Here is a 12,971-nt window from a genome sequence, read left to right on the forward strand (position 1 = left end):
TAAAATGCCTGTTTAAGTATTGTATCCATTTTTGTATTGGTTCCTCAGTTCTTAATTTATTTATAGACATTGATGTTAAAAACAAGGCGGTGGTGGGGTCGGGGGAGTGTGTTACATTTACACCCATGTGTACAACTGTGGTGCTCATCGTTTTAATTTAGATCCAGGTTTCCATTTGGTATCATTTTCTTTATTGCCTGTAGTACAGGTCTGCTGAGATGAATTCTTTGACCTTGTATGCTGAGAAAGGTCTTAATTCATCTTCATTTCTGAAAGACACATTAACTGGGTAGGGACCTGTGATTGACAGCACTGTGTTCTTGATGGCGTTGCTCCTGAGAAGTCTGTTGTGTTGTCATACTTATGTCTCTTCCTCTCTGTGTAGTATGTGCTGTCTCTGTCCCAACGCCAGTGCTGCGCTGCCCGCCCCCCCCCGCCCCCGCCCTTGATTTTAAGATTTTCTATTTCTCGCTGATTATAAGCTGTCAGGTGATGATGTGCCCTACTGTGGTTTTCATGTTTCTTCTGCTCAGTGTCCACTGAACTTTGGATTTGTGAGATTATAGTTTTAGTGATCGTTAAATTTGGAAAATTTTTGGCCACTCTTCACACATCCCCCCATCCCCTGTCAGAAGTCACCCCTGGTTGCCTTGTTGGTTTGACATTGTGGTTTTTATTGCTCTGACATCTGCACTGTCAAGCTTGCTGTGAATCCCATCCGGGATGTTTTCATTTCTTGAGGTTTGATTTGGATCCCTTAATAAAAATCTCCCATGTTTCCTAATATGCTCTTGTTTTCTTCAGTGCTCCTGAACATATGGAATATAGTTAATAATAACTTCATACCAATTCTGTCATCTGTGATTTCTGGATCTGTTTCTCTTGATGGGTGGTGCTTTCTGGCTTCTTTGCATGCCTGGTAATATTTTATTGATAGCAGGTACTGTGGTTTCTATGTTGCTGGGTGTTGCATTCTTAACCTTTGTTTTGGGGCACAGATCAAGTTACTTGGAAGTAGTTTGGCTCTTTTTAGCTTGTTTTAAGCTTTGTTCAGTGGGGGCACAGCAGGTTTTATTTTAGGTCTAAATTGTTCCCTTTCTTGAGTTTTCAGACCAATCTACCACGTATTAGGAGGTATTTACTGTGGTTGGTGGGAGCACAGCCTATTCCAGCCTTTTTCAGCTATGAGGATTAGGATCCCCCCTCCCCCATTCTCCAGGGCGTTCTCTCCCTGGCCTCAGGTACTCACACTCACACTCACCTGCTGACCAGCACTCGCTAATGGCTCAAGGAGAACCTTCTGCAAATCTCCAGACCTCTCGTCCTGTGCAGCTTTTGGCTCTTGGGTGCTGTGCCCTGTGGATTCCAGCTGCCCTGGGCTCCTCAAATTTTCACTTCTGTCTTCGAGACTCACACACTGGACTCCGTCTGGGTTTCCTTCCCCAGCACTGCAGCCTAGTAACGAAGCAGTGAGCTGGGCCCATCGTGGGCTCACTTGTTGCCCTTCTCTGGAGGGTCACTGTCCTGTCCCATACTGCCTGTGGACTACAATATTACAGTTTTGTTTTTTTCTTTTTCTTTTACTTGCTGGCAAAGTGATACAGTTGTTGTTTTCAGTATTATCCACTTGTGTTATTCCAGAACGGCCAGAACATAAGTAGTTCTTTATACTCGGGGTGCCCGTTCTGCCTTGAGTTGCAGAGATTCTCCCTGGTTGTGTGCCTTGCTTTTCACCCTTTAATGTTGTCATTCTTAATGTCAGTGAAATCCAGTGTGTCAGTTTTGCTTTTTATGTCCTAAGATACTCTGTTACCTGTTAGTGTTTTTCTCTTGATCTGCAATCCCCCTGGGACAGCTGTGTGTGGTAGGATGTCGTGACAGACCCCCCCAGCTCTGGTCTCCAGCTCACCTGGGCTGTTTGTTGCTCTGTGTCGTCAGCTGCAAACCTTAGTGCTCATCTGGTTGTCCACACTGTACGTTCTATGCTGTCTTCGTAATTGTAGCTTTATAATAAGTGTTTTGCTCAAAATCTAAGTTACTAAAACATTAACTCTTCTTACATATTGTTTTAGTACCCTTTAGAAACATTAGTGTGCTTTGGCTGATGAGTGAGGGTGGTGAGGACACATCAACTATAGTCTTGAGTAGAGGGTGTTACTGTTCATAGCTACAGTTAGTGAGATTCTCTTCTCTGGCATTCCTAAATAGATTGATTTACATAATTTATATCTGGGTTATATTTAAGTAATTGTATCTGGGTTCAAACTTTAGTGATCAGTTTGGTTTGACTTTTTCTCCTCCCCCTTTAAAGTTTTTGAATCATTTGTGGATTATGTGGCTGTGGAACAACTGGACGGAGACAATAAATACGACGCCGGGGAGCACGGCTTACAGGTAACTCTGGGGTTTTGCACCAGTGTCCTACTGCCGCTTTTTTCTCTATTTTCAATCCTTTTCCTTAAATGCTACTTAAAAATTTACTGGTACCTTTTCATGTGTTTCTGGTATTAAGAACATTCAAAGGATTTTATTTCCTGTAGAGTTGAATGGGGAAGGGAGGGGAGGGTGTTAGCAGAAGGTTGCAGCAGCAGATTCATCATCCAGAAGTTTCAGGGTCTGTCATGGTGTTGTAGGAAGTTCCCGAGTTCATCAATTACTGTCTCTCTTCCTCAGGAAGGCTGGACGTTTCCCTCAGTTGCATCCAGTCACAAAAAATGTTTCTTAGTCCCTGGGACTCTGTTTTTGGTTGGTGTTTTTTTTTTGTTTTGTATTTTGTTTGATCACTTTTTTCTTTTTAGATGAAACTTAGTTTTCTGAGGATCCTGACCTCTAGAATGAGTGCATTCTCTAGGGTCATGGCCCCAGAGGTGCTCTGGGCATCCGGCAGAGTGGTGAGCACTGTGAATAGGCCACCAGTCATGGGTGGATGGAGGGAAATCGACGTGGCCAAAGTCCCTGGCTGCTGTCCACACCATCCTGTTGGATCTCCAGTGTCGTCTGGGATCCAGTGATCTAGGGTCTGTTTTGCAGCCGCATAACCTTGACTCATTGGCTCAGCTACTTTATGATTTAAAATTTCACATTGGCCTATGCTTACCAAACTTGCCAATTTATAATTTATGGGGCTAATATACCCATTTTGCAGTGGGTCACGGATTTGCTATTCTGCTAGGCCAGACTGCTCAGGGACTGAGTTGCAGATCAGAACATCGTTTTGTAAACATTAATCAGAAGTTTGCTGGCCGGGCGCAGTGGCTCATGCTTGTAATTCTAGCACTCTGGGAGGCCGAGGTGGGAGGATCCCTTGAGCTGAGGAGTTCGAGACCAGCCTCAGCAAGAGCGAGACCCTGTCTCTACTAAAAATAGAAAATTAGCTGGGCATGGTGGTGCACACCTCTGATCCCAGCTACTTGGGAGGCTGAGGCAGGAGAATTGCTTGAGCCCAGGAGTTTGAGGTTGCTGTGAGCTAGGCTGACACCATGCACTCTAGCCCAGGCTACAGAGCAAGACTCTGTCTAAAAAAAAAAAAAAAAACCCACTAAGTTTGGTAACTGGATGTGCTCAAGAAACCTTTCACTCAACTTATAAGCACTGCTTTTATGCTGGATATTTTGAGGTCTGGGTAAGTGATATGTATTCTAGAGTGAAAGCGTCAGTGGACAGTCGTGGAGGGACAGAATACTTTATCTTCCCAGTTAAAAACATGCCCTTCACTGATTTGGAGCAGATTCATGGGTTTTGTTTTTGTCTTTCCTGAGATACCCCTGTCGTCTTAAACATGCCCATGTACACTACAGAAGGTTGCCAAATAGGTGTGCCTTGTCACAGCCCCTAATGCCTGCAGGTCTGTGGCTGGTGATTGGACAGGTTTAAGGCCTAAGGGAAGGTCCATACTGGAAATTCAGCTGTGAGTCAGACAGGAGATGAAGGCCCCTGACAGCCTGTTAGTGTCTTAGGTGGGCAAGGCCTTATTTCAGCGAGAGCTGGCTGAGCTGGAGCAGAGGTGCAGGGGGAGGTGTGAGAGGTGGAGGGTCCTGGGCCCCTCCCGAGAAGGCCTTTGTTAGAAGTTGGGGCGTGGGGGTGTCCTGTGGCTCAGAGGCTGGCATTTGCAGGGGTGAGGCTGCGTTGGGTGTTGAAAGGGCCTTGCTGATAGTGAATCAGGACATTTTCGTTCTCTTCGAAATAATATGGAACAGCCAGGACTGCATGTGTGTTCCAGGATGTATGGGTTCTGTTGTCAACATAAAAGAGCCCGAGGGAACGAAGCTGAGGGAACGAAGCTGTTGACTTAAAATCCTCCCAACTCATGAATGTGTTCATTTGTGCTCGGTCCTTTTAGGTGCTTTGTGGGCATACCTAATCCTACACAATTGAAATCATAGTTTTCTGCTTTTCCATTTGATGTTTTTTTCCCCGTGGATCTCCGCAATTTTCATAATGTTTAATGACTATAACGTGGTAGGAAATGTGTGTCTTAATTTATTTCACATCTCCCATTGTTAGGTGTCCAGTTAGAACATAATCCCACTTAAGAGAAGTCTCTCACACATGCTGGTGCAGCGATTTTAAATGAAGAGACCTAATAATAGACCCAAACAAAACATTTTAGAGGTGCCCAAATGGATAGCTAAACTTCCCCCCCTCTGCACTCCAAACTTCCCCAAACACATTGGACTCCTGCTGAAACATGTTGGTTTCTTGGTTCAAGGAACTAAATTTGTGTTTCTTTTTCAATGTTCAGGAAGCAGAGAAAGGTGTGAAATTCCTAACATTGCCACCAGTGTTACATCTGCAACTGATGAGATTTATGTATGACCCGCAGACGGACCAAAATATCAAGATCAATGATAGGTAATCTATAGTGTAACGTGAAAGCTAAGATTTCATCATCATTCTGACTTACGGGACTGATCTCAGTACTTTTGTTCAGTCTTTGTATTTTCAGTTTCCTCTCTGCTTTTGAGTTCTCTTCTAACTCAGCGTTTCAAGAGTTGTAATGTCAAAGGGATCATTTTACATAAGAGATTTCAAAGGCTGCTCCCACTGAATGGATTTCTTCCTCTAAAGGATACTTCGGCTGACTCCAGCCCTATTCTCCGCTGTGGGGGATTGAAGTTCAGGATGATAGGGAGGGTTATCTCTTTTTCATACATTTTGCGTTTACCAGGATTGCTTATACATTTAAGCTGAGCCAAACTGTAGATGTTACCTCAGATGTGGAATTCGATACTAGTGTATTTGTTTAAATAAGATTCTCCAGTATTTTGTAATCTCTCAGTTGGTGTTGACATCTAGAATTTGCCGGAGTTTTCAAGAATGCTAAAGTAGGTGTTTGTGTGCCCTGTTATACACAATTTTCCAGAGTAAGATACCAGATTCAAGAGTGACAGTACTTTGCTTTGGCACCCCTGATGCTGAAATCTTATCAAGAAGATCAAATTTTATGAAGACAATAATTTAAAACCGAATCAATTTCATTATGTCTATAGAAGTTGCAGGATGAGAAATCTCTTTTTACTTGGTTTTTCCACACTTCTCAATTTGTAGTATATTGGCCGGGCGCAGTGGCTCACGCCTGTAATCCTAGCACTGTGGGAGGCCAAGGGGGAAGGATTGCTTGAGCCCCAGGAGTTAGAGCTTGCTGTGAGCTAGGCTGACACCATGGCACTCTGGCCCCCCAAAAAATAAATTATCTTCAATGGTGTAACTCTTGGGCTTTCAGAATCATTTGTTGTTGTATTTTGAATTATCCACAGCCTAGAAATTCACATTGTGTACTATAAGACTGTATGATATCCTTGGATTTAAAACTTTATTAGGGATCTCATTGCTTTATATGCATTTTCCTCATAAATCTAAATTCAAATATTATGTTGACATGAAAAATTCTTGTAAGCGGGGGGCTACCTCGGAAGTAGCTCAGGGGGTTTCTCAAGTCAAAGTCATACTTTTCCCCTTAATGTTGAACCAATGAATTAGAAAACCTTACAATAAATAGAATCAAAAAGTACAGTATTTTATATGTAAATGAATTTCCTTTAAAATGTTTTTTTAATAGGTTTGAGTTCCCAGAACAGTTACCCCTTGATGAATTTTTGCAAAAAACCGATCCTAAGGACCCTGCAAATTACATCCTCCACGCAGTCCTGGTTCACAGTGGAGATAACCACGGTGGACATTATGTGGTTTATCTAAACCCCAAGGGGGACGGCAAAGTAAGTGTTGGCTCGGCTGGAAGGCGGCGCTGGTCAGGAGATTAACACTGACGCGCCGCTGCAGCCATCTCTCCTTCCCACTCGGTGGGCTTGTTAGCTCAGATTCCTTCCTGGCCTCGCATTGGTCTGTCTGTCCTCTGGCTGCTAAGTGCTATTTTCCTGTCCATTTAATTGCTGAGACTTTAAAGGTAAATAATTAGTGAGTGTACTTTGTTTGTTAGTAATGAACACTGGGCTTATATCTAATATGAGACAGAATATAATCCCTCATATCTTATGTGAGACCCAGCATGGGCTGGCTCAAGGAGGCCGCGTTGCTTGCATCTGACCCTGTGTGCCCGTCCTCCCGTGTCTTCTTCCATGTGGCTTCATCACGTGATTTTTCAACATCTCCCTTGGGAGAATAGAGGGCAGGATACCCATTTTGGAGATGAGGGTCTCAAAATGCTTGTCCAAGACCAGAGGGCCAGCGAGTAACAGAACAAGAGAACAAGGGTTCAGGCCACTGGCCCCTGCCAAGGGAATGTGATGGAGAGGGGTCCCCACAGCATGAGACAGCAACGAAGATCACCTTCAGCTGTAGCGTGTATTACCATTTGAAATGGCTCGATCCACAACGGATTGAACGATAACTATTATGTATGTTATGTTGACTTTTTTTAAAAAGTCAGGCCCTCACTTGCTTTGATAAAATGATATGGGATAAGGTAACATCCCATGTCATTTTATAACCACAGCATAAAATCTTATTAAATTAGGTATGCTCAATATGGCTTTCTTAATTTTGTAAAGAGTTGGTAGTGTCAGTAGATTGAACTTCAGTGAAAAGTGGGCTATTTGAGTAGACTACGAAAAAATGCCATTGCGTAAGAAGTAGCAGTTCCCACAGAATATTGAAAACGAAAGTGCTAATGCATTTTGTGAGAGGGATGCCTGAGACAAGTGCCTGGGCCAACACCCCAGCAGCCTCCAGTGCTAGGTTCCTGTCGCTGCACTGTATCTCTGCTGACATTCTGCTGCTTTCTTTCCAGTGGTGTAAATTTGACGATGACGTCGTGTCCAGGTGTACTAAAGAAGAAGCAATTGAGCACAATTATGGAGGTCATGATGATGACCTGTCTGTCCGGCACTGCACTAATGCTTATATGTTGGTGTATATCAGGGAATCAAAACTGAGTGAGTAGAGCAGGTTTTTGTTTCATCCTTTACTTTGGTAAACTTTATAGTTGTACCATGAATCCACCAGCTGCCTTGCCTGTCCAAACACATTTTGTACTTATTCTGCCCTGTTGGGAAGCAAGTTGGATTGGGCTTGTGTGTTCTGATGTAAACTCATGATAGCAAGTAATTTTACTTTAATAGATTATTTTATTAAAGATGACCTGGACTTTGGACCTTCTAAGGAAGGGAAAGTAGGTCTGCACAGAGGTGAAAGAGGATGCATTTGTCCTGCAGGTGAAGTTTTACAGGCTGTCACAGATCACGATATTCCTCAGCAGCTGGTGGAGCGATTACAAGAAGAGAAAAGGATCGAGGCCCAGAAACGGAAGGAGCGGCAGGAGGCCCACCTCTACATGCAAGTGCAGGTCCGCCCCGCCCCGACCCCGGAAGAGTGCGCATGCGGTGCCCTGAGCTTGCGCTCACACCCAGTGTGACTGTCGCCACATCAGGGCCATTGTGCCCCGAGCTAATATCTGGCCTCTTTTGGGTTAGCTGGCGGGTACTTCCTGAGTGACTGTTGGGGCCGGTTCAGGAGTAAGGACTTAGATGTTAGCGTTTATGGAAAGCACAAGAGGGGATTGGAGAGTGGGAGGCGGTCGCCACAGGTTGGATCTCCAGCTGGTACGCTATAGATTGTGATAGTATTAGAACGTAGACTGCTTTCCTAAATAAACACCTGAGTTAGTTTTGGTCATTTTATAAAGCTTTTCTTCATGGATCTTCTGAAGAAATGTCCTTGGAACAAAAGACTAATTTTTTTAGGATTTTAGTATTTAAATTTGTTCAGCATGGACTCATATTTTTTGTCAATCGTAAACTCTGTTCTGTGCTCTCAAATGTGTATTCAGATAGTTGCAGAGGACCAGTTTTGTGGCCACCAAGGAAATGACATGTACGATGAAGAGAAAGTGAAGTACACTGTGTTCAAAGTATTAAAGAACTCCTCGCTTGCCGAGTTCGTCCAGAACCTCTCCCAGACCATGGTGCGTGCCAGTCCTTCTGGTGGCTTTTCTTAGGCTGACTTCCAGGTTCCACCTTTCTTTTGTGTAACTAGAAAACACTAACTACCTTTGGGGATAGGCACTGTGTCCAGTCACTGCCTAGAAGTGTGAGGTAAATGTCCTGTCTGAGAAATGAGTCTAGGAAAAATACTCTTAATATTCTAGAGCTCTTGACTCTAGGACAGGGGAATCCACGAAGTTTCAGAAACATGTTTCTGCCCTTTTGAGCTAGTCTTTCCATAGAATTTGCAAAGAAGGAAGTTGCACATGTATGTTAATATCCCCCTGCCCTTTGTGGGTGGGGAGAATGGGCACTTGAGCCCTGGAATAGAGCTGACCCTGAGGGGTGGGTCACAGTTGTCTAAGTCAGTAGGGAGAGTTGTAATTATGATTTTTTTCTTGTAATCACAAAACCAGGCCGGGCACAGTGGCTCACATGTGTAATGCCAGCACTTTGGGAGGCTCAGGTGGGAGGATCTCTTGAGGCCAGGAGTTTGAGACCAGCCTGGGCAATATAGCAAAACCCTGTCTCTAAAAAAATAAATAAATAAAATCACCTGAGCATGGTGGCATGTGCCTATAGTTCCAGCCACTTGGGAGGCTGAGGCAGCAGGATCGCTGCCGCAGGAGTTTGAGGCTGCAGTCAGCTAAGATGATGCCACCACACTCTAGCCTGGATGACAGAGAGAGACCCTATCTCCCTTTCAACGAAAAAGAAAAAAAAAAAAAAGATAATCATTAGGTTGATAAAATATGAACTTGTTACTCATTTTTAACATTTTTTTCAGGGATTTCCACAAGATCAAATTCGATTATGGCCCATGCAAGCAAGGAGTAATGGAACAAAGCGACCAGCAATGTTAGATAATGAAGCAGACGGCAATAAAACAGTAAATATTGTTGCTAATAGCATATCTCATTTGGGACCGTGCAGAAGGCTTCGTCCTCTGCAATTAGTGCACCTTGTTTCCTTTTTGGTCCAGTTAAATAGAATGGACATTTTCTTCAGTACTTGAGTATAGTTTTTCGATCTGTCACCTAAGCCATTAGAACCTTCTAAAATCAGCATCTCTTTTGGAAATAGATGATTGAACTCAGTGATAATGAAAACCCTTGGACAATATTCCTGGAAACAGTTGATCCTGAGCTGGCCGCTAGTGGAGCAACATTACCCAAGTTTGATAAAGATCGTAAGTGCCCACGAGACGCCTGACTGCGCTTAGAGCGTAGAGCTGGATTCTTGGATGGTTGTTCCACACACACGGGGTCAAGCATTGCAGAGAGATCTGTTGCTTAATTCCGCAAATGCTCCTTCCCGTGCTCAAGGCTTCCTGATGAAGTCAAGTAAGATGGGCTGTGAGGCGGGGAGACGGTGGCAGCAGTGTGGGGCTGTCCTGTTCCTGGTCTCTGCCTCTGTTGTGCTACCCACCGTGAACAGATCATGTAGAGCAGGATCGCAAGATGTCACAGGCCAGATAGTAAATGTCTCAGCCTTCTCTGGCCGTAGAGTCTGTCTGCCATTGTAGCAATAAAGCTGCCGCAGAGAATATGTAAACGACCGCTGTCTGCCAGTAAAGTTTCTTTATTAAACAGGTGGGTTGCAGACCCTTGATATAAAGTGACAAGAGGTTTTTTTGCCATGAGTGGTCACGTTTATCAAAGACTAAGCTGTTAACATATTTGTGTGGTAACACCTGTCCAGCTAGTTAGTGTCAGGTCTCTGTGAACTTGGATTTCTAAATTCAGTGCACACACCAACCTCACTGCCTCAAATGTAGCAGTTCCCGTGAGTTTGATGTGGGACAGATCTCTTCAGTCATAGCATCAGCCTCTTGAGCAAACCTCATCTGACACAGTAACTGTTACCTTAAGCTGTCATTTCCGTTGTTACTGAGCAGCAAGTGAACTTACTATTGATCTTTTTCGTCAACGTTGTACCGAGTATTACAATCCTAACAAAACTCGTTTATTAACCTTGTAGATGATGTAATGTTATTTTTGAAGATGTATGATCCCAAAACACGGAGCTTGAATTACTGTGGGCATATCTACACACCAATATCCTGTAAAATAAGTAAGTCCTTACTGCCCTTGCCTTCTAAGCAGAGTTTTGCTCAGTATGTTACAGCTACGTATTTAAAAACTTCTCTCTATCCTAGGTGACTTGCTCCCAGTTATGTGTGACAGAGCAGGATTTAGTCAAGATACTAATCTTATCCTCTATGAGGTTTGTGTGCTTCCTTTTTTCATAATCAGTGTATCGTTAGTAGTTTGGGGGGGTGGGGGGGCTCTTGTTTATTTTGCTTTTTCTGAATTTGTTATCATGTGAAGTCTATACCCGACTCCTGACTTGGGCCTTAGATAATCTTGAGTTGAGGATCACATTTTTAGATTTGTGACTTAAAAAAAATCTATTTAAGATCAGTAATTAATTACATACTTAGGGATTTTTCACTTTAGTGTTTTCTATTAGCATTTTAACTAACTACAAATGTAGGTGGACAGAATTGGGGTTAGAGAAAGTACTTAAAGCGCAAGGAAGAACATATGGCCGTGTTAAGCATTAAACAAACTATGCCATGTAACCATTTCATGTCTTTTACTATAGGAAGTTAAACCGAATTTAACAGAGCGAATTCAGGACTATGACGTGTCTCTTGATAAAGCCCTGGATGAACTAATGGATGGTGACATTATTGTGTTTCAAAAGTATGTACTTTTTTGAAGGATTTTATCACTTTATACTAATGTCAGAAGTTTTCTTGTCGTTAGGCGAAGTAACGTTTTGTGTCTAGACCCTGTGCCATGTTTTGCTAGAGCATCTCAGTGATGACAGTAGCTGGCCTTCTCTAGGTTTTGGAAAGAGGGGTGGGGAACATCTTTATCATGTAAAGCTGTCTTCCCACACCCTAAAAATGTGAACAAGTGAGCATGGTAGCTATGGGGGGGGGAGGGACTTTATGGAATAACAATTGTTTTCCTTCTCCTAAAATAAATGAAATTCCTGAGAATGCACCTACTTAGGTGATTGATTTAGATCTGTCTGCATGTAATCCAGCAGCTCTGTGGTCTTAGATGTTACATGAAAGTGGTAATTTGCTGGCTCCTGGTCAGAGCCTCGGCTCTGCCACCTGCCAGTTCTGTGGGCAAGGCACTGCATCCTGGGCGTGCTTGTCTGTAAAGGGGGCTCTGCTGTCTCGAGCAGGTTCTGGTTCTGTGGGAACACTGAGAATGTGAAGCGGCCGGCACTGTGCGTGGCTCAGAGCACATCTCACAGACGTGACTGCTTTTCTCGTTGTGCCTTGCTCACAGAGGGAGCTGAGGCGGGCTCCCAGCAGCCTGAAAGCGAAGCCTGAGTTTATATTGCAAGAGAACCTGTTGGTGTCACTGTTGCATAAAAAATGCCATTTTTACCGACTACTCCCCTGCATGGACTTTGATTCAGTCTGTAAACCTTTCCCCCCCACCCAGGGATGACCCTGAAAATGATAACAGTGAATTGCCCACTGCAAAGGAGTACTTCAGAGACCTCTACCATCGCGTTGATGTCATTTTCTGTGATAAAACAATCCCTAATGATCCTGGATTTGTGGTGACATTATCAAATAGAATGAATTATTTTCAGGTATTTAAGAAACGTTCTTCTCCCCTTCAGATTCCACACCAGACAGACCAATTTCTTGTTTGAAATGCTTGTTAAAGAAGCTGTCTAATGGGCTTGGTTCAGAAGGGGGGGGTGGGGGTTACAATCCCATTGCCTGAGGACATTGCCCGTGGACGTGGATTCAGGCTGATGCTGCCGTGGGAGCTAGAATAATCTTCGTTAGAAAATAGAAACCTGTGGACCTCACCGCTCAAGGTGAAAGTCCTTTTAAAAGTGATCATTAGATAGATACACGGCTCCCATGGTGCTATACTAAGGAATATAGTTTATTCCTGTTAAATAGTAAATTTCTAGGGAATTTAAATTCAGGCTGCTCATACCATATTTTAAATAATTAATCGTGAAGTTTATTGAGCACATTTCAATTCTTTCCCTAAAATGTGAACCTTCCTTTCTGTCTCCTGGGGCGTTTCCGTCTCGCAGGTTGCAAAGACAGTTGCACAGAGGCTCAACACGGATCCAATGCTGCTCCAGTTTTTCAAGTCTCAAGGGTAAGCCACACTCACAGACCCCTGTCGTTTGGTCGGTAACCACATGCTTTCCATAGTTCATCAAAACATCTGGCACCTAATGTGAATAAGTAGCTTGCCCCATCACCTGACGTGCCATTGCTTGCTTAGTTTGGAGATTTAGCATTGTCACCACTCACAGCTTCACCATATTTCTCTGAGATGTCAGAATAATCGTCAGAGCCCCATCTAAAGCCAGACTTACTCTAGACACATCATCAGTGCATCTCCCATGTGTCCAGCCAGTTCAGTCCCTACCAGGTTCTGTGCTGTGCCACCATTGCAGAGCATTCCAGTGTGACAGCAAGAGGTACTTAGGTCTGAACCCTATGCCAGGTCCAAATTTCGTGTCTAGGCGTGA

At 43.7% G+C, this 12,971-nt stretch overlaps 1 protein-coding gene across 3 annotated transcripts in view; it reads left to right on the forward strand.

Annotated features, from left to right (window-relative positions):
- The window catches only part of USP7 (ubiquitin specific peptidase 7), a 59,440-nt gene that overhangs the window by 40,393 nt on the left and 6,076 nt on the right, over positions 1 to 12,971 (forward strand). For all 3 annotated transcript variants that reach the window (XM_069486942.1, XM_069486943.1, XM_069486945.1), the window contains 13 exons: positions 2,312 to 2,394; positions 4,742 to 4,851; positions 6,059 to 6,215; positions 7,247 to 7,391; positions 7,671 to 7,801; positions 8,285 to 8,419; positions 9,226 to 9,327; positions 9,522 to 9,627; positions 10,419 to 10,511; positions 10,597 to 10,664; positions 11,046 to 11,146; positions 11,909 to 12,062; positions 12,525 to 12,592. In XM_069486942.1, coding sequence (XP_069343043.1) covers positions 2,312 to 2,394; positions 4,742 to 4,851; positions 6,059 to 6,215; positions 7,247 to 7,391; positions 7,671 to 7,801; positions 8,285 to 8,419; positions 9,226 to 9,327; positions 9,522 to 9,627; positions 10,419 to 10,511; positions 10,597 to 10,664; positions 11,046 to 11,146; positions 11,909 to 12,062; positions 12,525 to 12,592 — 1,453 coding nt within the window. The remainder of the gene's footprint in view (positions 1 to 2,311; positions 2,395 to 4,741; positions 4,852 to 6,058; positions 6,216 to 7,246; positions 7,392 to 7,670; positions 7,802 to 8,284; positions 8,420 to 9,225; positions 9,328 to 9,521; positions 9,628 to 10,418; positions 10,512 to 10,596; positions 10,665 to 11,045; positions 11,147 to 11,908; positions 12,063 to 12,524; positions 12,593 to 12,971) is intronic.

Source organism: Eulemur rufifrons, chromosome 14, assembly GCF_041146395.1.
Source record: "Eulemur rufifrons isolate Redbay chromosome 14, OSU_ERuf_1, whole genome shotgun sequence".
NCBI lineage: Eukaryota > Metazoa > Chordata > Mammalia > Primates > Lemuridae > Eulemur > Eulemur rufifrons.